Source organism: Arabidopsis lyrata, assembly GCF_000004255.2.
Source record: "Arabidopsis lyrata subsp. lyrata unplaced genomic scaffold ARALYscaffold_5, whole genome shotgun sequence".
Taxonomy (NCBI): Eukaryota; Viridiplantae; Streptophyta; class Magnoliopsida; order Brassicales; family Brassicaceae; genus Arabidopsis; species Arabidopsis lyrata.
The window spans coordinates 16,751,031-16,774,906 of NW_003302551.1; the positions used below are offsets into that span (position 1 = coordinate 16,751,031).

A 23,876-nucleotide genomic window follows, 5' to 3' on the forward strand; every position below is an offset into this window, starting at 1 on the left:
TGTATAAGATGTGTTTTCCGGAATACATTGTTTATTTAGAGATCGCTCATTTACTTACATTTGTATTTTCATGTATTCTAATTTCTAACATTTTATTGATAAATTCATAAACTTTGTGTTTTTATAAGAAAAATTTGCATAGATATCTACATTGTCGGCTATATAAAAAGTTAAAATGTAAACGCCAAAACCAATTAAAAACAAAATCAACACCATTACACCAAATCGCAAGACAATAAGCACTTAACTTATCTATATACTTTTGTCGGCTAGAAAAAGTCGACTTTGACTTTAAATTTAATAAAGACTTTATCAGTATATTAAAAATCTTGCTCATATAATAACCATCACCTTGTTATTTATCAATTTTACATCTCTTCTCAAATCAAAAACACTTTCTTGTTTATATTCTCTCTCGATATCATATATACAAATGAATAGAAAATACTTGGATCGTCGATCATATTCATGGTCCGGATCGCAAGCAAGACCATACATATGCGAATTTTGCGAGAGAGGTTTTTCCAACGCACAAGCTTTAGGAGGGCACATGAACATCCACAGAAAAGACAGGGCAAAACTTCGACAAGCGAACCTAAAAGAAGAAGATAGTGAAGAAGCCATTTGCACCACTTCGAGAAATCGGTTCGAGCAAGAGCTTATTGAGTTACCTTTCTTCGTTGATACGGTCGGTCCAAGGAGAAAAGAAGAAGATGATAGAAGCAAAAACTGTTCAGGAGATGAAGAAGAGAAGAAAATGAGGATACTTCAAAACGCTTTATCTCAAAGTGCAGAAGTGATAGATCTTGAGCTCCGTCTGGGATTAGATCCTTACAGGAAATCAACAAGTACAAGTACGTAACTATGTGAATAATCGCCAAGTATGTTAATTATGTAAATAATTTCGTTTGACTAGATATTGGTTTGTTAATATTACACAAACATTAACATTTATATACGTACATAATGGAATGGTTACTGATTATGATGTGCTTGTAATCATTAATTTGTGACCAATAATTGTTTATTTACAAAATATGCGGAAATGCTAATTGGGGTTTCATCATATTTTTATTGTGGATCTTATGAAACATGAATACGACGTATTAATTAGCATATATGAAACAAAAGTAATACTCTTTGTAGTGATAATGATAACAGAATTATAAATCCGAATGTTTCAAAAAATAAAGTAAGGAGCCAATTAGGACATGTTGTCAACGAAAAACGAAGGCAAGACATTATTGCCATATTGATTAGTTACTTATAATAAATCGAGAAGCTAAAAAAAGTGACATTTTCTGGAACAGTTCAGCATTTGTTTTCGAAAAAACTACACTCGATTTCAAAATACACAAAAAAAAGAAATTCATTTACGAGAAAACAAACATTCTTTTATATAATTTGAATTGTGATATGTATGATGACATGGTCTTGGCAATTGAAGAAACACCTGCCTAGTGTGTATTTTTGATCACTACTATTACAAAAATTAAAAATAAAAAATAGCTCAAAATACCAAAAAGGAACTTTGTTCTCCAAAATCCACACACTTCACATTAAGAGAGCTTTCAAAATTTGGGTCATTTGGATGTACGGTCTTCAAATTTGGTTTTCAATTGCAGCAAAAGCCTAGATAATGACTAACCGACAAATGATAATCCGGTTTAATATACTCCCTCCGTTTCGTTTTAGTTGTCGTTTTAGGACTTAAATTTTGTTTCGTTTTAGTTGTCGTTTTAGGTTTTCAATGCAAATGTTTGGTAAAAGTTACAATATTATCCCTATTGTTTTAATGTTGTGGCTAATGAAATTTTTTATAAAATATATTAATAAAGGATAAAACAGAAAATTTAATGATTTTCTTAATTTGTGTGAAAAAACCTTAAACGACAACTAAAACGAAACGGAGGAAATACTAAGTTTTAGAACAAAAAGAGAACATAGACGTGGTGTCCAATGTGTCGAAGTCAATTATATATATATTGAACAAATAAAATCAAATTAGTTAATAATGGAAAGCTGATAGCGCAAGAATTTAAAATAAACGAATTTTAGGAACCACGCGTCCATCAGTGGAGAAAAGTGAGCTTCAAATTTTGAGGTCGGTCTTTTGCTTCCAGAAACTTCTCCACATTTTTTATTTTACAAATAAAATTAAAACGCGGTCTAGATTATGCCACGTGTTATTAATATGACGTGGCATCCGACGTGGCACAACCTAAATCCCCGTAATTGATTCTCTCTCTCTCTCTCTCAGTGAGTCAACTCGTTCTCTTTTGTTTCTCTCCGTTTCAAGATTTTCTCTGTTACTCATCTCAAAAAACGCGAATTTGCCGTGAAAGTGAAACGCAAATCACTATATTTTTTTTGGTAAATAAACGCAAATCACTATATTGTTTTTGGATTTTGTGTTTGTGTTTTATGGTGATTTTGGATTTGGAAGAATCGTTGCCATGAATGGAAATATCGGAGGAAAGGTTCCGATTGGGGAATGTAAAGCGACTGTAGTTTACATGTCCGGTTACTTACCAGGTGCTGCGCCGGAGAAATCCCCAATTCTCTCTCCTGTTCCCGTACGGTTACCGGCGGCTGTCCACGGAGGAGATTCGTGGAAAGATGTATGTGGCGGCGGTTGTGGATTCGCTATGGCTATTTCAGGTAGGATTTTGTGAATTTCGAAACTTATTCGTGACCAACAAAATATCATAACTTTGGGGTTGTTGGATTTACAAAAGTTGTGTTTTTTTTTTTGGGATTTACTAATTTTGTATGTTGGTGGGTTTTAGAGAAGGGCAAGCTTATAACTTGGGGTTCTACTGATGATGAAGGACAGAGCTATGTGGCTTCTGGAAAGCATGGGGTATAGTTCTTTAAGATGATGGAATCTTGTCTCTTCTTCTATCCTTTTTTTTTGTTACGAAATTGATTCGATTTATTGTCTTTCCTTGGATACGATTGGTGAAGGAAACTCCAGAGCTGTTCCCTCTTCCCACGGAGGCTCCAGTCGTTCAGGCTTCTTCAGGATGGGCACATTGTGCTGTTGTAACAGGTAAGTGTTACTTCTCTACTTTGAATTCTATTGCATTACACTGGTCTATGACTTGAAACATGAAATGGAGTAATGATGCTTGTAACTGTCTTTTTTGTTCATGACCTTTGTGTTGGTGTGTACAGAGGCTGGTGAAGCATTTACTTGGGGTTGGAAGGAGTGCATTCCATCAAAGGATCCTGTTGGAAAGCAGCAGAGTGGCTCGAGTGAGCAAGGTGAGATCGGTTGGGTTTTCTTCAGTTTTACTGCTGTTATTTTGTTTATTGTTGATGGATGATATGGTATGTTTTCAATTGTGATAGTGAGTCAACCATCACAAGGTTCAAATGCAGCTAGTGGTATGACACTACAGAATGAGACCCGAAAGGTAGGGGAGGATTCAGTGAAGCGGAGACGGGTTTCAACTGCCAAAGATGAAACCGAAGGCCATACATCTGGAGGCGACTTCTTTGCTACAGCACCTTCACTTGTGAGTGTTGGCCTTGGAGTGAGGATCACCAGTGTTGCTACTGGTGGCCGACATACTCTGGCATTGTCAGGTGAAATTGAATAAACGACTTCTTTACAAATCCGAGATGAAGCTGCTACCTTGTAGTTGAAGATTCATTTGAGGATGATCATGTTTTTGCGGAAGTTTCAGATATAGGACAGATTTGGGGTTGGGGATATGGAGGCGAAGGTCAACTAGGATTGGGTTCCCGGATTAAAATGGTGTCGTCTCCTCATCTAATACCTTGCCTTGAATCAATTGGATCTGGGAAAGAAAGATCTTTCATATTACATCAAGGAGGAACAACAACCACGTCTACTCAAGTTTCAAGAGAACCTGGTCGGTACATCAAGGCCATTTCTTGTGGAGGTCGTCATAGCGCGGCAATTACAGGTCTATATCTCTTCTGACTTATTCCTCTGTATTTCCATGAAAGAAAAAAGGTTTCGTTGCAGTATATGTATTTCTAAAATGTAGAAAACTTTGTAATGGCTTGATATTGATTGCACGTCCTTCCTAGTTACAGATGCTGGAGGGTTAATAACTTTTGGCTGGGGGCTCTATGGACAGGTGAATGTTTTACAGCTTAGCAATCTTTGACTGATTATCCGACTGACTGAGAAAGTGCATGCTGTTTAGCCTCTCTATGTGCTCATGCTAACACGCCAATTTTCTTGGCATTTAGTGTGGCCACGGAAACACAAATGACCAGTTAAGGCCCATGGCTGTGTCATCAATGAAGAGTGTTCGGATGGAAAGCGTAGCAGCTGGATTGTGGCACACTATTTGCATCTCTAGTGATGGTAAAGTGTATGCCTTTGGTGGAAACCAATTTGGGCAACTGGGAACTGGCACTGATCATGCTGAGGTAACATCTCTCATAATAAAAAGTTTCTGGAAATTTTGTGCCATTCATGACTCGAAACATCTGGTATTCTCAAGTATTTTACCTTCCCTCTTCTGTTTTAGATATTACCGAGGTTGCTGGGTGGCCAGAATTTGGAGGGCAAATATGCGAAAGCAGTTAGTTGTGGCGCGCGGCATAGTGCGGTTTTGGCAGGTATGTTATTTCAAATGTTGATGGCAGAAAGGGGCCTCCCCAAATCGAACTGAGCCCTAGCATTTGATTTCAGTTGTTTTAACGAGAAGAAACTAAAGAGCCCTAGCTTGTGAGATGCTGCAACCTGTCTTCAGGTCTCCTTTTGCATTGTTTTCAGTTTTAATACGTGGTCTCTCTTTCAAGGGAGAAAAAATTAGCTCCTTCTTAAAACACGCAACATGTTCGTGAAACACTTTGCGTTCTATGATATGTGCCTGATGTTGATGCTCCTTTTAAGTTTAGTTCATTGTAATCAGTGAAGGCAGTACAGAATGTATTATCTGTTTTGCTGATTAACACTGCAATTTTTGTTTCTGCAGAAGATGGTCAGTTGCTATGCTGGGGATGGAACAAATATGGACAGGTACGATGTTGTTCCTGTTTTGGTTTGCTAAGAAGTTATGTCTCATTATCACTGTATTTGTACAAATAGCATTTCCTTTTTGTATCCCTCTTGTTATTCAACAGCTGGGTCTAGGGGACACGAATGACCGGAGCATTCCTACACAAGTCCAGCTCGATGGCTGCAGACTGAGAAAAGTGGCGTGTGGATGGTGGCATACATTACTACTAGCAGATATACCTACTTGAGTTTTCCCAACCAATCACCAAATCCTCGATAGACATTTCTGGGTTTTTTTAGCCTTATGAAAGAGATTGCCTCTAGGTTTGACGCTGTACATACATACAGACAGGCTTTTTGCTGTGTATGTATTTTCTTCTTCAATCTTTCCCCGTCTTCATGTTTTTTTCTTAGGGAGAGAGCTTTGACTTTGTAGTTTGTATTGTGTAACGTGGGAAAATTGCGGAACAAAGAATAAAACGGTTTGCTACGAAATAAACTAAGCATCAATCACTCAGACCAAAGTATGTAGTAACTTTGTTTTCCTTGTGCTCAATGCATATATATCATGTTGATTAGTCTTCTAAGTAAGGTGTGGTGATTAAGAGAGAAATGTTTATGTTTAGCAATAGCTTTGATTTCAAGAAACATTGGTGGATTCGACTTGAAGCAGATTGTTTATGTCCTCAAAGCTACAAAGATGTCTCAACATTCCAAGAAGAAGAAAAAGTTGGGTTTCTTTTCGAAACTAAACCGAGGCTAAGATCCAAAATGTGACATGAGAAGAAACAGCGATCTGGATCCAAGTGACGAAAGAAAGCGCTACAGCTACTTCATACCTAAGACATGGATATTGGCTTTGAGTATTGCAATACTTGATATCTTTTTCATACAAGACAACAACTCCTGCTGATGAACATGCAGCTGCAAGAGATAACATTGCAGTCACCTGCAAAACAAGAAAAACAACTCAATCCTTCAAAGATGATATCAAGAACAATGAATTTAGTGTAACAAAACCATAAAGATGTGGTGTGCTTACCCAATCACCAACGACGAATAAGCTAACCAAGATAGGGTTTTGGAGATCTTTCTTGCCCCTGAGAGCATAAACATCAAGACAAGCTAGCCCAAAGCTCCACAACAATTGAAGACCCATTGATGCAATCAAATAGCTGAAACCAAACCCAAAATCAAAAACAACATCAACGAGACTTCCACATATACACCAAAATTGCTTGCAGAAATTTCCATTATCATTTCTACTAAATCCGCCAAATCCGACATCTAAGCGAGCAAAACAAGGTTAAAGGAAACAAATCAACACTTTAAGAAAGCGAAACCGTACCAAAAAGCAGTGTGAACAGAGAACTCCTTCGCGGAGACCATAACGCCGATAGAAGCCGCAGCTGAAGCACATTGTCCGATTCTCAGTAACAGACCACACACAGTTCCCGGACCTCCGAAAAGCTTCTTCATTTGAATCAACAATGGCTCCAATTTGGCAATTTCTTTTACCAAACCCAGAAATTCCGACAAAATCAGCGAGGAAAGAGGAACAAAATCGAAGAAACCCTAGTTTAGTAAGTAAAAGCTACATTTGCTTCAGGAGAAATTTTGGCGGGGAAAAAAAGAAAATGCAGAGGAAATTCATAGCTGAGAAGGAACCTAGAAGAAGATTTTGTCACCTACAAATAGAATTTCCCGAAACGGCTAAGCTTCGATCATAAGCTAAGCTTCTTCGTTCTTTCTCCTTTGACATTTTTTTCTTGCTTGCTTTTAGTGGACTGAGATAAGTGAGATAAGTGTCCTACGTGGCAGGACAAATAAATATTTTCGCCTTAAAATATGGAATGTGAGAATTTTGTTTTTGCAAATTTATTTGTTACTTCAGTAATATCTGAGTATTATTGAGTTTTGAAAATGTGTATAGTATTATTTAAAACTATGTTATATACTTATATTGGTCAAAATGGGTATTTGACCACCCAAACTTTCGAATAATACAATTAATGGAAATGGCTTTTTGTCGGTCTCTCATTCGCCATTAGACTATTACATAAGTTTTCGAATTAACTCGACTAATTGATCAAAATTGCAACAAAACACAGTTAAATTGAGTTCCAACACAGGTCTTATCAAGTCTTCAGAAACAGTGGAATCTTCATCTCAGTAACTACCACTGTAATTAGACCTATCTTAAGCTCTAAGACTATACCCTACACTGTACCGAAAAACCTGTTCTTAATAGCTCAGTGCTGATAAAGATCCGATACCAACACTGTAACAAAACCCGTCGCTTGTCAAATCTACTCACAAGAACTGAAAGAGATGAATCTGTAGAAGATATGGTAAGCCAAGCCAAGGTCCTCACCTTTTCACTTCTGTACGACTTGATCCAATAAATTACTTGTGGGAACGCGGCTTGACTCAGCTTGTCATTTCTTCTTTTACTACGCTTTTAAGTTTACCATCCTTGTGTGCCTTTTTTCTCTGTGCTTGAATGTGATGCACAAATGCAGCTACTAAAGCATGGAGCTTTGGGGGAGGCTTGCTTGTTGAAGAGACATTGTGACCAGCATCTTTTAAAGCTTTGGCAACATTCTTTTGTGCTCTCTGGTAGTGCACATTACACAGTACAGGAACAGTCGATGCAAGTGTTGGTTTTCCACAAAGTAATGGTCCTGCTGGAGATCTGAATGTACAATGCAAACAAATGCAGATTTAGGAGAGAACTGCTTAAATAACCATCATGTTCTAATTACAAACCAGCATGCAAAATTGCATAAATATGAGATCTGGATTGTAACAAACCGAATCCAGTGTATCAATCGGAACCTGGTTAAAGTTTTATTCCAACTCACTTACATTTTCAAAGAGTCTCATCCCAATGTTCAGTTGGAACTAAGTTTCAAAGATGACATAATTATGCTACTCATAATCCTACCTCGTTTGCAAAGATACGTCAATAGAAACATCTTTGTCAGTTATGTATATCAACGGGAATAACGCAGCACATCAATCAAGGTTATGAAACAAGCCAAGTACCGAATCTATAAATGGTTATCGAGGATAGTGATCATCGGTGTCTAAAGCTAAAAATTTCTCCCAATCCCTATGGAAAACCTCGAAACAGAGCAAAGTCTCAATCCCAAAACCTTTCAGCAACCTCAAAAAAAGAAAGAAACTATTTCTTGGCTCATTGAATAACACAAACATTGTGTTGCAGTTTCAATTCATCATCACTACAACATCTTAACCCAACTATAATATGTAAAAGAACACAACTTGAAGCACCTATCAGATTTTGGTTGAAACAAACCTGTTGATGACGTTTGTGCAACCAGTGTAGAGCTTCTGCTTACTATCTTTGAGAATATGCAATTGACAGTATTTGGTAAGCGCCATGGCTTTAGCTTTGCATCCATACATACAGCTCCCATTGTTGTTTGCATACACATCACCATTACCACCATCATTAGCCTTATCTCCACTACCTTCAACGGCTCCGATTTCTCCTTCTGGACCAAGCCTCCGTCTCTTATTCGATTGATTCTGTTGGTCTTTGAACTGACTAATCCCATACTTGCACCAATAATCCCTGTGTTGCGTCTTGAGATCCTCCATTAAAGCCCAATAATGGTTTTTATAGCACTTGGCGAGCTGCTTAAGATTGTGTGCTCGGCGTCGTAAGAGCTCTGGGGGTGTGAGGTGACTGGAGCGTGCGAGTAATTCATCTTCTTGTGACATCGTAATTGGTGAATTCGAGGTCGATGGTAAGGCGTTTGTGCTAGGGTTAGGGTTCCTAATTTGGGGTTCTACTGAAGTGGAAGCAACGAAGGTTGAAGATACAGCGCCGGAGGAAGACGGAGGCCTTGGGGGTTTTAAGGAGAAAGGGTTTTGCTCAATGTTCTTGGGAGCTGACGCCATTGTCGCCGGAAAATGACAGAGATGATTCAAAATCAGAGATGTTTTTTTACTTTCAATTACTTGAAACTAAAATTTGATTTAGACAAAAAAAAAAAAAAAAAAGAAGTAAAATTTGAAAACATCCATTGGCCCAAACCAATGGTTTACCTATTTTATTAGTATATGGGCCAAACTATTCGACAAATAGGCCCAAAGTAAATAGGATGTGAAACCTGATTTTCTGAATTAGGTCAAATATAAATACTAATATCATCCCTCTCGAGAAGAGATTACGCCGCGCATTTTTAGGGTTTCAGAGATCGGCAGATTTTCACATTCACAAACATGACGACTCAGATCAGCAAGAAGAGAAAGGTGAATTGTGTGATTTGTTCATTTTGTTCTCTCTCTCGCCGCATCGTATTTGAAATGTTTAGGTAACTCTATTGAGATTTTGATTTTGTAGTTTGTAGCAGACGGTGTGTTCTACGCTGAATTGAATGAGGTTCTTACAAGAGAGCTAGCAGAGGATGGTTACTCTGGTGTGGAGGTTAGGGTAACTCCAATGAGGACTGAGATTATCATCAGAGCTACACGTACTCAGAATGTTCTCGGTATGTTGTTGATCTTCGAGCCCAATCATTTCTTCTATTATACGATTCTGGGTCTGTAAAATTTGATTTGTGTCTTCAGGTGAGAAGGGAAGGAGAATTAGGGAATTGACATCCCTTGTCCAGAAGAGATTCAAGTTTCCAGTAGACAGTGTTGAGCTTTATGCCGAGAAGGTCAACAACAGAGGTCTCTGTGCCATTGCTCAAGCTGAATCTCTACGATACAAGCTTCTAGGTGGTCTCGCTGTTCGTAGGTACGACATTTCTCTTGGTTGTTTGATCTAATAGTTATATGTTTAGTATATAGTAATTGTTCAGATAGTCACTCGCACATTTTTTTTATGGTATTGGGGAATTGAAATGTCTCTCTATCTACTGGAAACGCTGTTGTTCATACTTAGGGGTTCAACTAGGTCTTGTCTAGGTCCTTAGTGTAGTTCTCATGCAATGGTTTTATGTTGTACAGGGCTTGCTATGGTGTATTGAGGTTTGTTATGGAGAGTGGAGCTAAGGGATGCGAGGTCATTGTGAGTGGAAAGCTCCGTGCAGCAAGAGCCAAGTCTATGAAGTTCAAGGATGGTTACATGGTGTCATCTGGTCAACCAACTAAGGAATACATTGACTCTGCAGTGAGACATGTTTTGCTTAGACAGGTGAGTTTTTCTTCCTGAGTTGTTTCTTATTACTAGTTAGTAAATCAACGATGACTAAGCTAAGTCTTGGTAAATCGAATGTGTAGGGTGTGTTGGGAATCAAGGTTAAGGTTATGCTTGATTGGGATCCTAAGGGCAAATTAGGACCAATGACACCATTGCCTGATGTTGTGATCATTCATTCTCCTAAGGAAGAAGAGACTTACGTTGCACCTGCTCAGGTTGCTGCCCCGGCTGCTCTCATAGCGGAAGCTCCACTTACAGCCGTAGATTACCCAGCGATGATCCCAGTCGCCTAGAAAAATCCTTGTACTAGTCTATGTTTTCAACTGTTCTTCCTCTTTTGACAGATTATAGCTTCTCGTATCTTCGAATCAGACACGTTTCCTCTGTTCTTATTCGAAAATTATCTCAAGTTTCCAATGTTGAAAACTTGAAATAGCCCTTTTTAGTTTCATAAATCATAGCGAGAGTCCCCGAGAGAGCAAACCCTAGATCTGAGCCGCCGCCGCCGCCTCTCCGCCGCCCGGGGCTTCCGCCGGCGGTGAGAGAGGCCCCCTTTCTTCCTTTTCGTCTTCTTGTCTTGTAGTGTATGTCTAGATTGACTCGGCACCGGTTTCTTCGGAAGGCTAAGGAGTAGCTCAATCGAAGGTGAAGATGACGCGGAGGCAGTAGCTGCAGGAGAGAGATCTCGGCTCGATCCTTTTCCGGGAGCCTGGTGGGAGTGCGGAGCTGCTCTGAGCAGCGCTCCGGTCTTTCCGCTCCCTCCTTGGAGATTCTAGCCGATCAGAGATCCATGGTCGAGTCGGAGTCAGAGTCTTCCAGGCGCTTGGGAGGTGATGTGGTCGACGGTGGCCGAGATGAGGCTGTCCTCAAGCCGGAGATCGAGTGAGCCCCCTCAAGTCTGGTCTAGTCCGTCGATGGAGCGAGGCATCAAGGCACCTGCGGCGAGATTGTTCCGGCAATGCACCGTGAAGGTGAGGTCGTACTAATCCGGGATCCACTGAGTTATCTTTAATCGATTAGTATCCTGCTATTGACTGGTTAGTTTGGAGAATGCTCGAGTCATGCCGGTTTTGCCTCGTATCTTTAGTCGGTTCATTCGGATTTAGTGTCCGCTTTTGGTTTAAGACCGGAACAACAAAAGCCGGAGATCCCAAGTTTTCTGATGATGCGCCTTTGGGTGTGGACGCTATCGGGATACGGTCTACACGCTAATCATAAGAGTCTCATAGCTTCGAATCGATTTGTAATTCAGGTTAAGATTTGGTTTTCTCTGAATTAGTAGTTGTTTTCGTGTCATAGTGGTTAATTTAGGTGGTCTAAGAGATGTTTTCACTCCGAATAGCGGGGTGTTTTCATCTTGCAGTGGTTGTAACAATGCAATGACTCGCGTCGGGTAGCGTTGGATCCATCTATGTGTTCCAGGGTGGTACTATTGCATTTGGGTCAAACGAGTTGAGGTTGAAAGAATTGTAATCCTCAAGTTGGTTAATGATAAGTTGATGTTGAGCCAAAAAAAAAAAAAAAAATCATACTCTCTTTTGCAAATTTAAACGAATTTATTCAATATACTACATGATAATTTTGTCCAAGTTTGATAAATCTATTGAATTATGTAAATCGTAAATTCGTAGTTACTCTCATCACTGAAAAATGAAAATACAAGCATTGGCGTTTGGATTTATCCACGTGTTTGAAATCTAGCCGTCTGTTGTTATAAGAGTCCGACGATTTTCCCGCTCCGTCGACACTTCTTCCTCCGCCATTTCGTAAAAGGTTCACCAGATCTAAGTCGAACTCATAAAAGCTCTGACAATGGCGGACGAAATCGGATTCTTCCAACTCAACACCGGAGCAAAGATCCCATCCGTCGGTCTCGGGACATGGCAAGCTGCTCCTGGCGTCGTTGGAGACGCTGTCGCCGCCGCTGTGAAGGTTCGTCTGTGATTTTCCGTCTCATGGTTTCTCATTTGACTAATCCTTAGAGGTCTTTGGTTAGATAATCAGATCGTTACATAATTTTGGTTTTCCATCAGTGTTGGTTGATCTTGTGAGTTGTGATTTAGGGATTGATTTTTATCATTTCACTCTGCAGATTGGATATCAGCATATTGATTGTGCTTCAAGATATGGCAATGAAATTGAGGTAAAAATCACCGATCAGAATTCTGTATCTTCCATAGTATGTGCCTCTAAGGCTCTAAACCTTGCATCTCTGGCGAGGTTCCATTTTCTTCTTGACTACTTGAGTTACACGGGATCTGAATCTTGTAATCACTCATGTTTGCACACATTTTGAATTATCCCTTTGTTGTTGTTCACATACGTTTTTTTTTGGCGGCTAGTGACTTGATGTGCATTGGTAGAACAGTATATAGTATGATCGTTCTTATTGGATTGGCTGTTGTATGTAATTCTTACTAAGGTTCACCAGTTTTTTTTTTTTCTTGGGAATGACAATGGCACACATTGTCTTGGTATCTTTTCCTTCAACTAGCTTTCAATTATGTAGGATTGATGGAGTTATTTGTTATAAACTGTTTACAAGTTCATTTGAAATGTGGTTTTTTGTTTTTCTTTGATGAAGAAATTGAAAACTTTTTTTAACCTGCAGATTGGGAAAGTTCTGAAGAAGTTGTTTGATGATGGCGTAGTGAAGCGTGAGAAGCTGTTCATCACATCAAAAATCTGGTATTTTGTTCATAACGTTACTGTTATCTTTATGTTTCTTACGCATTTTCAGTTCCCCTAGCATCTGCTTAGCCTCTAAACTTTTATAACCTACAAATTATGCCATGACAGGTTGACTGATCTTGATCCTCCAGATGTGCAAGAGGCATTGAATAGAACTCTACAGGATCTGCAGCTTGATTACGTCGATCTGTATCTCGTAAGCATGACTCTTTTAAACAACTGCTACTTTTTTTATTCTAACAGTTTTCAAGATGTGTTCCTTTGTTCCATTTGGATCTCTGGATTTGGGAATCTAATTATGCTTGCTTATAATTCAATTGGTTTTATTTGATCTATTCTTGAGATGCACTGGCCTGTTCGGTTGAAGAAAGGCGCTGTTGACTTTAAGCCTGAGAACATTATGCCTATCGATATTCCTAGCACATGGAAAGCAATGGAAGCACTGTATGATTCTGGCAAGGCACGAGCCATTGGCGTAAGTAATTTCTCTACAAAGAAACTCTCAGATCTCGTGGAGGCTGCTCGTGTTCCTCCCACTGTAAACCAGGTGGAATGTCATCCTTCATGGCAACAACATAAGCTACATGAGTTCTGCAAGTCCAAAGGGATACACCTGTCAGTAAGTTTGAAAAACACCAAACATGTCCCAATCATAACAGGAATCAGAATTTCTTGTTTATACACACTTGTGAATTTTGATTGAGGCAGGGATATTCGCCATTGGGTTCTCCTGGAACAACGTGGGTGAAGGCCGATGTTCTAAAGAGTCCGGTTATTGAAACGGTTGCTAAAGAACTCGGGAAGTCCCCCGCACAAACCGCTCTTCGATGGGGACTTCAAATGGGTCATAGTATACTTCCCAAAAGCACAAATGAAAATAGAATCAGAGAGAATTTCGATGTATTGGGATGGTCAATCTCAGAAGAAATGTTTGACAAGTTTTCCAAGATAGAACAGGCAAGTAACCATAGACCACATTTCGGCAAATTCCGCATCTATGAGAAGTCTAAAACATCATTTATTTCAATCTCTCCACTCTGCAGGTTAGGTTAGTCCAAGGCACATCGTTTGTTCATGAGACATTGAGTCCTTATAAGACACTTGAAGAGCTTTGGGATGGTGAGATATGAATCATAAGCGTCTTTTGTTGAATTCTAAAGTTTAACCATTTTCGTTTGAAGATGAGAAAACTATGTTCCACTTTGCTTGTTTACAGGAAATAATGTGTAATTCGTTTCAATTTTCAATAATAAGAAGAATTCGCATACATGTTAACAGTTTCTTAAGCTTAAACCCGCAAACCACTAAGCCGAGTGGTTGATGACAGTCTAACAGTAATTTGTGAAACTTAAAATTAATAGACTATTAGATAGAAATCTGATTCCATTGGCCTCACAAAGACTAATAATAATCTTTCATAAAGCAGAAAAATCCAAAACATGAATTCGCAAGTAGAGAAAGTAACATTCAATTCAATAACGAAGTCACATTGCTAATAAAATGAAAACCTCAAAAAACAAACAAGAGGTGGTAGAGCCTTATGACATTGTCTCTCACTGTTGTTTGGCTTCGACCTTCTTCTTCTGCCAGAGCCTGTCCACGCCACTGTCTGCGTCTCCCTGCAGATTCAATCAAAATGTCAATATACATATACAATCATGAACTTTGTGAAAACAATTGTGGAGATGAAATTCACAAACCTGAGCACGGACAAATCCGCAGAGAGCAAAGGTGGTGAATTGGCCAGTGTAGACACCATTAGCATCAAGATGACCAATGTTAAGCTGAACTGAAGCATGATCCTTTGATGTGATCAATCTGTTTGTTGCCGAGCTGAACCAATTACCATTACACAACAAAAGAATCAGCTTACACTAACTTAATTAAAGACAATTACCTCAAGATACCAATCAACCATTACACAGACAACAAGAAAATAGCTGAAATACCATTTTCTCGGAATGTAGAGCTCTGTGATCTTCCCTTCTTCGTTCTCCATTTTGAGATTTAGCTTGAACAAAAAACGATCTGAGTAATTAAACACACAAAAAAAAAAACTAATCAGATGAGCAATACAACACCAAAATAAGAGATTCATCAAGAATAATTGATCACATTCAACGATAATCTCTACACAAAAGGCAAAACGAGAATACCAATTCTGAAATCGAAACCTAGATCATTCTGATGCGTTTATAAGCAATACAGAGAAAGGAGATTATAAGAGTCTAAGGAGAAATTCTCACCTGCGAGGAAGAAGAATCTGAGAGAGCAGTTTGGCGGCGACGAAGAAGAGAAAAAATAATCAGTTTACTATATTTATAGTAGCGAGCTCTTAGGGTTTGCTTATTTCGGGGAATGACTACTATACCCTTCAACTTTTGAAATGAAGAGCGATAAAAACCGATCCAATTAGGGCGGTTTTCATATTTAAATCGAACCGAACTACGAAAGTTCTCAATTCGAATTGGTTTGACGATCTAAACCAAAACAGAAGACTGGTTCAGTTTGGGTATTTTGTTCATTCAATTTGAAAATTACTTGGAACTGGTTCAGATACTTGATTTTCTTTTTCAAAAACTGCTTTTGTAGATAGTTGAGAATGATACACATAAATCGCGAGATACTACCGAAGAGAAATGGTGTTTACAAATCTGTTCTCTGTTTCATTATATTGAGGAATTCAGATTCTTCTTGTTTGTGAACTTTGACTCTTTTATCAAAACCCTCTCAATAACCCGACATCACACATCAAAAACAAAGTAAGAGATGATATAATCTAACGATTGTCACTGTAAAGTTCAACAAGTCATACAAGAATCACTTCTCCCAATGTGTATCTGTCCCGAAACTGCGGTCACCAGCGTCTCCAAGCCCAGGGATTATGTACCTATTATGACAAATACATAAGGACATTATAATATAATCGCCATTTTCATATCGAAAGCCAAAGAACCTAATGACTTACCCCTTTTCATTGACTTCAGGATCAATAATTCCAGCATATACATGTAGCCTGAAATGTTGCAAATAGTAACCAAGCAGTTTAGTAAAAGAGTTAACTAAATATGTCAAGCGAGTTGAGAGTTGGTCTTTTGCTATTGATTACCCGGGGAATTTCTCATTAAGCTTCGATAGTGCAGGAGGTGCAGCAATTGCACAAATCTGTAATCAGGGAGATACCGGAAAAATCAAAACACTTAACTAAAGATATTCCGTAACCAAGATTTCTGACAAAAGCTGCTTCCTATATATATGCTTACCACTTTGATTTGCTGAACAGACAAACCACGTTCCTTCAATAGATCCATGGCCGCCATTATGGTACCACCTAAAATACAAATAAACCAGTGTTTTGAATTATGAAAAAACCAAGTTACTAAACCTACGCTTCTAGCTATGAAACATTCGGTACTACCATGTCATGCATTCACATTCCCATATTATCGTGTACATTTGAACAACATCAAACCCTAATTACTAGAGGTGGCTAAAATGATTAAAACTTGCTACATTACAAGAATTGACAAGACTTCTTTACCTGTGGCAAGCACTGGGTCAACCAAAAATACTCTTGAATTCTTGGGAAATTCATCAGGCAACCTAAAGAAGATGTATCAAAGCTGTTATTGTAAACACTTCAGTAACTACACAATGCTGCAGAGAAGTTCTTACTTGTTAAGATACACCGACGGCAGAAGTGTTTTCTCATCCCTACTTACTCCTGGTAAAGAAAATAAGCAAGGGGACATCATAAGCTATTTGATAAAAGTCTTCATTTTGTGACATCCTAAGTTCAGGCAAGAGATGATATATAGTTGAGATTACTAACCTAAATGATAAATTTTATTCGCAGGTAAAACTGAGGATGCATGTTCCGCAAGAGCAAGACCAGCTCTTAATATCGGAACAACCTACACAGAGACAAAACCAAGAATAAGAAATGTTTACATGTTAGGTCGAGAAGAAAACATAGACAAGAAGAGTTTTGAGGGATAAACAAACCGCTATAGGCTCTCTGGGATCAATGAATTCAACAGAAGCAGGACCCATTGGAGACATAATTTCTCCCACAACAGTTGGCTTGACCCCAAATATACAAAAATCAAAACATAAGCGAAAACCTTAGAGAACGAATTCAAGAATAATACAGATGTGTCTAAACGTCGTCACTCACCAGCCACTCTCGTGCTGCTTCATACATGAGTAGTCTCCCTAGTTCAGCTATTGCATTCCCTAAGATAATTATAAAAAAACTCACGATTCAAAGACCAACACAGACTTATAGTAGTAGCAAATCAAAACTCATATTCAAACGCAATTTAGCAGATGACACCAATCTAAGAGCTAAAGATTGTCCACTACAGATACTAATCAGGATCCAACGAATAAAAAAAAACCAAGAAATGGATGTAAAATTCAGTTCTTTAACAACAAACAGTGGTTAATATCGCAGAAATACTCATAAAAATCTTATCCACTCACTGAAAATAGGACAAGGTGTTTGGTCATTTCTGAGAACAGAGATCCAGTGTTTGATCAAAGGATGTGGTGGCACAAACACCTGAAACCAGAATCAAATTCACATCTTTCACTTTCAAATCAACAGATAAAACACCAAAAAAATCAAAAATTTGAAATCGTTTTTACCAGCATCCTATTGCTTCCATTAATCGAACCCTCTGACGCCGCCATTTTTGCTCTAACTCGAATAGTCCGCCGGGAAACAGACGAAGAAGAAGCACCCAAATTCTATAAAAAAAATCCCGAAATTTCGAAAACCAAAACTCAGTTTGAATATGCAAAAGCGTTATTCGAAAAGTGTGCTTTGGACATAGAATATATGTATATATACACTCGATACCTGTGCGAGAATTGGGGAGGAATTAAAGGAGAGGAAAGAGGAAGGATTAGGGTTTAGTCGGCTGCATTGTTGTCGGGGACCAAAACGCAGCGTATCAGAAGAACACCTGAAAGTGTTACCAATTGAGCACTCCATTTTCGACAATTTTGCAAAGACGATAGGGCGGGCGAAGATTAACCGGTCGTCACTACTGTACCGAATCACTTTGGGTCTACTTATTTACACGGCCCATTGGGCTTTTATATTAATTTGTTAGCAATTTCTTTCCAAAAGAGAAAAATAATCAGTTTATTAAGATAAGATCAATTTATATAAAGTTTGATTTAACCAAGTAAACATAGGATATCGTCTTGTGTCGAGTCTAAATTTGTTAATATATTTTTATATATAAAAAGGTTCATAACCCTAACAAAAAATAATATATGTATATGTAAAAAAATAATATTTTTTATATATAAAAAAGAAGTAAATGTTTCTTATTCTATAAAAAATCTTAATATATTAAACTATTTACCTTAATTCTATTGACATTTTTTTGTTTATATACTAAAAAAAATTAAAAATGCAAATCTAGAATTTTAGAAATTGCGATACGTTTCCATTGATTGATTAGATTTTAATACATGTTGGAATATTTCAGTTTTATAATTTAAATATGTCTATCCTTTTATTTTCTCAAATATATAGATATATATACAAGTAAAAAGGTATATTTTTATTTATTCAAAAAAATAATCCTTATCCTATAAAAATAATCTTAATATATTAAACAATTAATCATATATCTATTAAAACTATTTTTGTTCATATATTGAAAAAAAAAAAGGTAAAAAGTTTGGAAAATCTCAAAAGAGCTTGATGACATGTTGAAAGATGGTAATTTACGAAATCGCGACATATTTTCTTTAATTGATTAGATTTTAATACATGTTTTAATATTTTTCAGTTTTGTAACACATCTCTACGTAAATTACTATATGTAGTATCAAATATATATGCGTGTGTAGAAAACTTATAGAAAACCTCAATTCAAACAAAAAAAAAAAATTGAGATTTCAAATCCAAATATATAATAAAATTTATAGTTGGTTCAATTGAAATTCAATATAATATTTGCACAAATGCAAGAAAACTTACTAAAATTTCCTAAAAAACATTTAACGATTAACCAGTGTATTACATGGGTCCTAATCTAATCTAGTACATGCATACATGATACAACACTATTATGAGAGTAATCTAAGGATGTGTAGCTTATGCAAATGTTTAGGATTTCATAACTTGTAAAATATCTATTTTCACTATAATATAAGTTTACACCACATATACAAGAGTTTTTAAACTCGAGGGATCTCCAACGTTACTATTATAAACACAAAAGATTACTCAAGCACACTGTGACAGAAGACATAAAAAATCATTGGTTCCAAAATCTCTATTTTTTACTGATTCAAATAATATCTGAGGTCTTCGGCGTTGGGTTGGTCCCTGAGTTTAGCCATTGCTCTCCGTTCGATCTTCCGAATCCATTCTTTGCTAACCCTAAGAAGCTTCCCAATCTCTTCCAGGGACTTGGGCCTGTAGTTTTGAAGACCATAACGTAAAACCATCACTTGCTTCTCTCTTGGCTCTAGCCCTTCTAAAAGATCATGTATGTCTCTCCTCGCGCTCTGCCTCATCACGGCCTCCTCAGGACTCTCCATCGTCGTGTCCGGTGTAAATTCCTGCATGCGCGAAAAACAAGCGTTGAGTCTCAAAACCGAACCAACTGAGCCAATCTTTATGATAAACCTGATGGTAACAGTATTTTCATATCAAAAAACCGAATTTAGTGTAACCAGACTAAACTAACAACAAATCTTGGTCCTTGTTCGATAGACATTTCTCAAAACCAAAGAATGAACCAAACTAAACAGACAAACTGAATCCTCACCCCCTAGATGAATTGCTAAAAAAATACATAGCTTCTGTACCATTTGGTCCAAAACAACATACCAGGAATTTTGTAGAAAAGCAATCCCCTACTTTCTTTTCGATTGAACCGACCACTTTTAGGCATTGGTTAGCTGCTCGAATCTTCTTCACAGAGAGGCTTGTTAGTTTCGAAATATCTTCATCCGCCGGATATTTTATCCCGTGGCTCGTTTTCAAGGTCTTACGAGCCTTTTGTATCTGATTGATAGTTCGGATTATTGATGACTGCCAAAAAACATAAACAATAAAGGAAAGCAAGTGAGGTTCTCAGCTTTGTAGAAAATGAGACAAAAAGGGTCAAAAATCCAAATGCACAAACAGGAATATGGACGCCTCTTGCATGCCGTGACACCATCATGGACATTGATTTTCTTATCCAATATTGCACATATGTTGAAAATTTGTAACCCCTAGTGTGATCAAACCTCTCTGCTCCTTGTAACACCCCCACATACCCTGCCTGAAAAAGCCACAACATTAGAACAAAAGGAACTGCAATGACAATTTTAATTCTTTCCACTTGCAAAGTTTATCATTTGTGTACAAAGCAGTATCATGAAACCAAGCAAGAAGTTTCCTACCTGTTCCTTCTGTAATCATAATCTTAAGCTAAAAGATATAACTTTGTAGGACTCTTAATACAATCCGAAGGAGAGAAGATGAACCTGAATTAAATCTTCGTGGGCGATTCCCAGTCCACGGTAATTTCTTGCAAGGAAGAGAACCAAAGACCGGGTGCTTTTCAACAGTTCATCTCTACAGTACCAACCATAATGTAGATTGCGCATCAGGAGTTTTTCGTTCATCCCAGCTGCTTCAGCCCAACAACTCAAACTCGCTACCTTACCACTTTCTTCCTCCAGTTGTGTTCTGATTCTCTCCATGTCCGCCACTATCTTCAAAAGATACATGAGAGTGTCATAAGAATTTCTTGTTAACTAAAAGTGAAGAAAGAAAAGGAAAAAAAAAAGTTACAGGAAGATTTCATAGTGAACCTTGACTCCTGTTGACATCTCAGCCTCGTTTTTAGAGATCCTCTCTCTTTTCTTTCTATATTTTGGTGGTCTTCTCACTCTAGGGACATCAATATTGTTCCATGTGGTTCTTAAACCCATAGGCAAAGAACCCTGATCACCATTCTCAGCTGTCACAGTCGACCTTCTTGCTTTCTTTTTCAATTTTCTTCTCGAGGATACAAAGACTTGCTGATTCGGTGTTGTACCCACCAACTCGGTTGTGTCAGATAAGCATGACGCAACTGAAGAGCCACGAGACCTAGATAGGCAGGTTTTAAATAAGTCAGCAGCCCCCAACTTTCCCATTTGCAACATAATATCTCTTTCCATTCTTGCAGAATCCAAGGCGACAAAAGTTTCCTCTAGTGCCAAAAGGTTCTTAGCTAGTAAATTGTATTGCAACATGCTACGAGATGAACATGATTTTTCTGCAGAACCCACACCAATATTTTCCTGAAAAATGAATATATGGTAAAGAAGTCTTTATATCAAAACGAAGGAGGGAGCGTGAACATAGTGTCCATCTATAGTGAACTTCAAATGCAAACCTTTGGGTCTTTGAGCTCTAAAAATACATTTTCTGCAGTGTAAGGAGCTGAAGATGCGCATGCTTTAAGAGGATCTTTCTGATATATTCTGCTTTCCTCTTTGACTGAGGATAGAAACGACCACCTCGTTGCAACAAAAGAACTCACCGGAATTCTAACTGAAGCATCAGTAACAGAGAAGTCACCCAACAAGTGGCAAAAGGGTCAAATTTATGATCAATTAGTTGGTTATATGAAATAAGAAGCATCAATATTTCGTTCTAGTGAATACCCAAGAATTGGATTAAATTCTCAAACACACAACAATAAGCACAGAGAGACATTGTAAATTCGAGCACAAGAGCGGACGTAATCATAATCTTTGTACTCACCGAAAATAGGGAAAGAAGTTTGGTCACATCTCAATAACGAGAGCCAATGTTTAATCAAAGGATGGGGAGGTACGAAGACCTGAAACAATTCACATTTCAGAAAGAATTCGAATGAAAGATAAGAAGAGAGCATCATCGGGAATCGGGATACTGATACTGTTACCAGCATACTATTGGTAGAGCTCATGGACGATGTTATACTCGATCGCACCAAGATACGTGGCCGAGAAGTAGACGAGGACGACGAAGAAGAAGAACCAACAATCTAACAACCGAAATCCACAGGAAACAAAAATCAGCTCGAGAGTGGAGAATACATACACATGTAGAGAGAACAAGTAATTACGGAGACAAACCTGTTTGGGAATTGGGAATGAATTGAAGGACGCCATTGACGCAGAGAGGAAGGAGATGATTGTAGTGGAGAGATATAGTTTGTGTGTTATTATTGTATGGTCTACGACTTCTCCCTCTCTGGTTTTTTTTTTTTTCTCAGTTTGTCATTTTTCACTGAGTTATAATAAATTTTTATACCAAAATATCTCAACCCAAATCCAAATTTTATGCAACCAAAACTGAATAAACCGAAATTTTAATAGTTACAATTATTAATTCACAATTTTTTTTTTGTTTGACAGCTACAATTAATACATTGTTTGAATATTACAATTTTGATTTTATTTTAGTCTCAAAATATACTTTTTTTTTTTCAGCACTCAAAATATACTTCAAGCAACCGCATTACATGTTTCTTGAATATTAGCAACAATCAACCATATTGACTTGTGTATTTATATCCACTTCCACTAGGACAATAAAGATTGTAGTATATCAAAATTTTCGACATATTACGACAAACTAATTTTGCGTCTGCCTGTTCTTATTACAATATCCTAATCACTAGAACATACAAATGCAAACGTTAAAAAAAAAAAAAAAAACTTGGTCTATATATTAAAAGAGAAAAACAAAACCTTACAACAATTGCTTTGTGTAATTATGAAAAAAATGGATAAGCCATGAGGATGTGTCGTGTACAAATCTACTAGAGGATCAAAACAGAAAAGTGAAAGAAGCAGAGGATGGTTGAGTCATCGACTAAAATCCGGCATGCCCTCCGTCGCAGGCGGCGCAACCGGTATCATCATCATCATCATTTTCTCGATTAGGTTTAGTGCTGATGCAGCAACACACGAGAGCCGCCAGCAAGATGAATCCCCAGACAAATGCAAATGATTGTGCCAACTTCAAGAATTTCTCCATTTTTTGTGTTCCTGCAATTCCCCTCTCCTTTTCATTATCACATCTCTAAAAAACCACCCAAAAGCCTTGAAAAAATTTCATTTGAATTTTCGGCAAAAATAGAAGAATGGAACATTGTAGATATGCATATCGAGAAAGATGTGTGAACAGGTGTTTATATTTATAGAGAAAGAGGAATCAAGACCAACATGTTCGAGAGTATAAATGACCTGTGATTCCTTTTTATTTAAGCCTTCATGGGATATGATGTTGAATGATCTGTGGGCATGTGTGGGATTTAATTATTAGTATATGTTTTGCTGACCCTTTTGCCTTTAATTATGTGCCAGATCGAATCATTTTGTTGGTTTAGTATGTTATTTAACATTGTGTATGACTACTACAACCTCAACTTATATTCTTAATTACCAATTTAATTGGTTATATTTATATATAATGTATGACTCCAACAAGGCATCAAGTTTTTAGTTTTGGGTGGGAACGTGAAACTCTCACTGGAAAAGTAAGCTAGAAACCGATAGATCATATCATGATACAAATGACTATACTCTTTATATAAGAAAAAAAAAATACTATTAAGATCATCGATAGAAATAATAACAATTCTGTTGTTTTCAAATATGAAACATATGTTACTTATCTACCTTTTATGGAATAAATAAATGATATATAACTGAATTATAAAGCCATGAAACACCTTACCAAAAAAATAAAAATAAAGTCGTGAAACAAGCACAAGGAATAAAGAAGAACAAGAAAGACATTATGCGATATGTCTAAACAATAAAGCATTCGAGTATTTATTTTTTATTTTTTATTTTAAAGCATTCGAGTTTTCTAAAAGGAAGGTAAGTTTTCTCTCTTTGTTTTTATGCTTGAGATTAAAGGTTTAAAGTGAATTATATAGGTGGTTTTGTTGAATTATGAGGATAATGTTATGTTTTAGTTATTTATTTAAGAAGTGTAATATATTACATTGCCAAAAA

The 23,876-nt window shown here is 37.4% G+C and overlaps 9 protein-coding genes across 14 annotated transcripts; 4 read left to right on the forward strand and 5 right to left on the reverse strand.

The window, feature by feature from the left end:
• Window positions 1–311: 311 nt before the first annotated feature.
• On the forward strand, window positions 312–1,073 carry LOC9314011 (transcriptional regulator TAC1). The gene has a single exon (XM_002876181.2). It carries the CDS (start codon window positions 434–436, stop codon window positions 860–862), a length of 429 nt encoding a protein of 142 aa, XP_002876227.1. The 5' UTR covers window positions 312–433; the 3' UTR covers window positions 863–1,073.
• A 1,082-nt stretch (window positions 1,074–2,155) lies between these two features.
• Window positions 2,156–5,501, forward strand: LOC9312296 (ultraviolet-B receptor UVR8). 3 transcript variants are annotated; one of them, XR_002331944.1, is made up of 12 exons: window positions 2,159–2,661; window positions 2,790–2,863; window positions 2,968–3,052; window positions 3,178–3,267; window positions 3,355–3,591; window positions 3,693–3,935; window positions 4,069–4,112; window positions 4,228–4,410; window positions 4,512–4,602; window positions 4,676–4,736; window positions 4,962–5,005; window positions 5,110–5,155. XR_002331944.1 is itself a non-coding variant. In XM_021025664.1 (11 exons), exons 1-11 carry the CDS (start codon window positions 2,457–2,459, stop codon window positions 5,230–5,232), a joined length of 1,425 nt encoding a protein of 474 aa, XP_020881323.1. In that variant the 5' UTR covers window positions 2,156–2,456; the 3' UTR covers window positions 5,233–5,501. The 3 variants fall into 3 exon arrangements, 2 of the variants coding, with proteins under 2 accessions (XP_020881323.1, XP_020881324.1); XM_021025664.1 differs by lacking the exon at window positions 4,676–4,736 and having other exon boundaries at window positions 2,156–2,661; window positions 3,687–3,935; window positions 5,110–5,501; XM_021025665.1 differs by lacking the exon at window positions 4,676–4,736 and having other exon boundaries at window positions 2,161–2,661; window positions 5,110–5,501.
• Window positions 5,502–5,599: 98 nt separating this feature from the next.
• LOC9312297 (CASP-like protein 5B2) lies at window positions 5,600–6,764 on the reverse strand. Of its 2 annotated transcripts, none has more exons than XM_021025667.1 (4): window positions 6,673–6,764; window positions 6,333–6,497; window positions 6,027–6,159; window positions 5,600–5,933 (listed from the first exon to the last, which is right to left on the reverse strand). In XM_021025667.1, exons 1-4 carry the CDS (start codon window positions 6,744–6,746, stop codon window positions 5,733–5,735), a joined length of 573 nt encoding a protein of 190 aa, XP_020881326.1. In that variant the 5' UTR covers window positions 6,747–6,764; the 3' UTR covers window positions 5,600–5,732. The 2 variants fall into 2 exon arrangements, with proteins under 2 accessions (XP_020881326.1, XP_020881327.1); XM_021025668.1 differs by having other exon boundaries at window positions 6,677–6,759.
• Window positions 6,765–7,031: 267 nt separating this feature from the next.
• On the reverse strand, window positions 7,032–8,985 carry LOC9314012 (INO80 complex subunit D). Its single transcript, XM_002877898.2, has 2 exons — window positions 8,307–8,985; window positions 7,032–7,679 (listed from the first exon to the last, which is right to left on the reverse strand). The coding sequence occupies exons 1-2, from the start codon at window positions 8,912–8,914 to the stop codon at window positions 7,415–7,417; spliced, it is 873 nt and encodes a 290-aa protein (XP_002877944.1). The 5' UTR covers window positions 8,915–8,985; the 3' UTR covers window positions 7,032–7,414.
• Window positions 8,986–9,157: 172 nt separating this feature from the next.
• On the forward strand, window positions 9,158–23,808 carry LOC9314013 (40S ribosomal protein S3-2). Of its 2 annotated transcripts, XM_021025666.1 has the most exons (6): window positions 9,158–9,268; window positions 9,360–9,507; window positions 9,587–9,758; window positions 9,971–10,157; window positions 10,244–10,478; window positions 23,798–23,808. In XM_021025666.1, the coding sequence occupies exons 1-5, from the start codon at window positions 9,239–9,241 to the stop codon at window positions 10,454–10,456; spliced, it is 750 nt and encodes a 249-aa protein (XP_020881325.1). In that variant the 5' UTR covers window positions 9,158–9,238; the 3' UTR covers window positions 10,457–10,478; window positions 23,798–23,808. The 2 variants fall into 2 exon arrangements, with proteins under 2 accessions (XP_020881325.1, XP_002876229.1); XM_002876183.2 differs by lacking the exon at window positions 23,798–23,808 and having other exon boundaries at window positions 10,244–10,596.
• On the forward strand, window positions 11,859–14,101 carry LOC9312298 (aldo-keto reductase family 4 member C11). The gene is made up of 7 exons (XM_002876184.2): window positions 11,859–12,095; window positions 12,256–12,306; window positions 12,775–12,851; window positions 12,963–13,050; window positions 13,198–13,473; window positions 13,563–13,811; window positions 13,898–14,101. Exons 1-7 carry the CDS (start codon window positions 11,976–11,978, stop codon window positions 13,982–13,984), a joined length of 948 nt encoding a protein of 315 aa, XP_002876230.1. The 5' UTR covers window positions 11,859–11,975; the 3' UTR covers window positions 13,985–14,101.
• On the reverse strand, window positions 14,220–15,244 carry LOC9312299 (40S ribosomal protein S21-2). Of its 2 annotated transcripts, none has more exons than XM_002877899.2 (4): window positions 15,101–15,244; window positions 14,804–14,882; window positions 14,555–14,687; window positions 14,220–14,473 (listed from the first exon to the last, which is right to left on the reverse strand). In XM_002877899.2, the coding sequence occupies exons 2-4, from the start codon at window positions 14,851–14,853 to the stop codon at window positions 14,408–14,410; spliced, it is 249 nt and encodes an 82-aa protein (XP_002877945.1). In that variant the 5' UTR covers window positions 14,854–14,882; window positions 15,101–15,244; the 3' UTR covers window positions 14,220–14,407. The 2 variants fall into 2 exon arrangements, with proteins under 2 accessions (XP_002877945.1, XP_020881329.1); XM_021025670.1 differs by having other exon boundaries at window positions 14,804–14,890; window positions 15,101–15,194.
• Window positions 15,448–17,894, reverse strand: LOC9314014 (uracil phosphoribosyltransferase, chloroplastic). The gene is made up of 12 exons (XM_002877900.2): window positions 17,719–17,894; window positions 17,505–17,606; window positions 17,340–17,418; window positions 17,032–17,090; window positions 16,860–16,937; window positions 16,687–16,768; window positions 16,530–16,578; window positions 16,396–16,457; window positions 16,118–16,185; window positions 15,964–16,019; window positions 15,823–15,870; window positions 15,448–15,744 (listed from the first exon to the last, which is right to left on the reverse strand). Exons 1-12 carry the CDS (start codon window positions 17,851–17,853, stop codon window positions 15,675–15,677), a joined length of 888 nt encoding a protein of 295 aa, XP_002877946.1. The 5' UTR covers window positions 17,854–17,894; the 3' UTR covers window positions 15,448–15,674.
• On the reverse strand, window positions 18,984–22,117 carry LOC9314015 (RNA polymerase sigma factor sigC). Its single transcript, XM_002877901.2, has 9 exons — window positions 21,984–22,117; window positions 21,791–21,892; window positions 21,628–21,706; window positions 21,257–21,414; window positions 20,688–21,161; window positions 20,358–20,588; window positions 20,012–20,152; window positions 19,714–19,917; window positions 18,984–19,442 (listed from the first exon to the last, which is right to left on the reverse strand). Exons 1-9 carry the CDS (start codon window positions 22,017–22,019, stop codon window positions 19,161–19,163), a joined length of 1,707 nt encoding a protein of 568 aa, XP_002877947.1. The 5' UTR covers window positions 22,020–22,117; the 3' UTR covers window positions 18,984–19,160.
• Window positions 23,809–23,876: the final 68 nt, after the last annotated feature.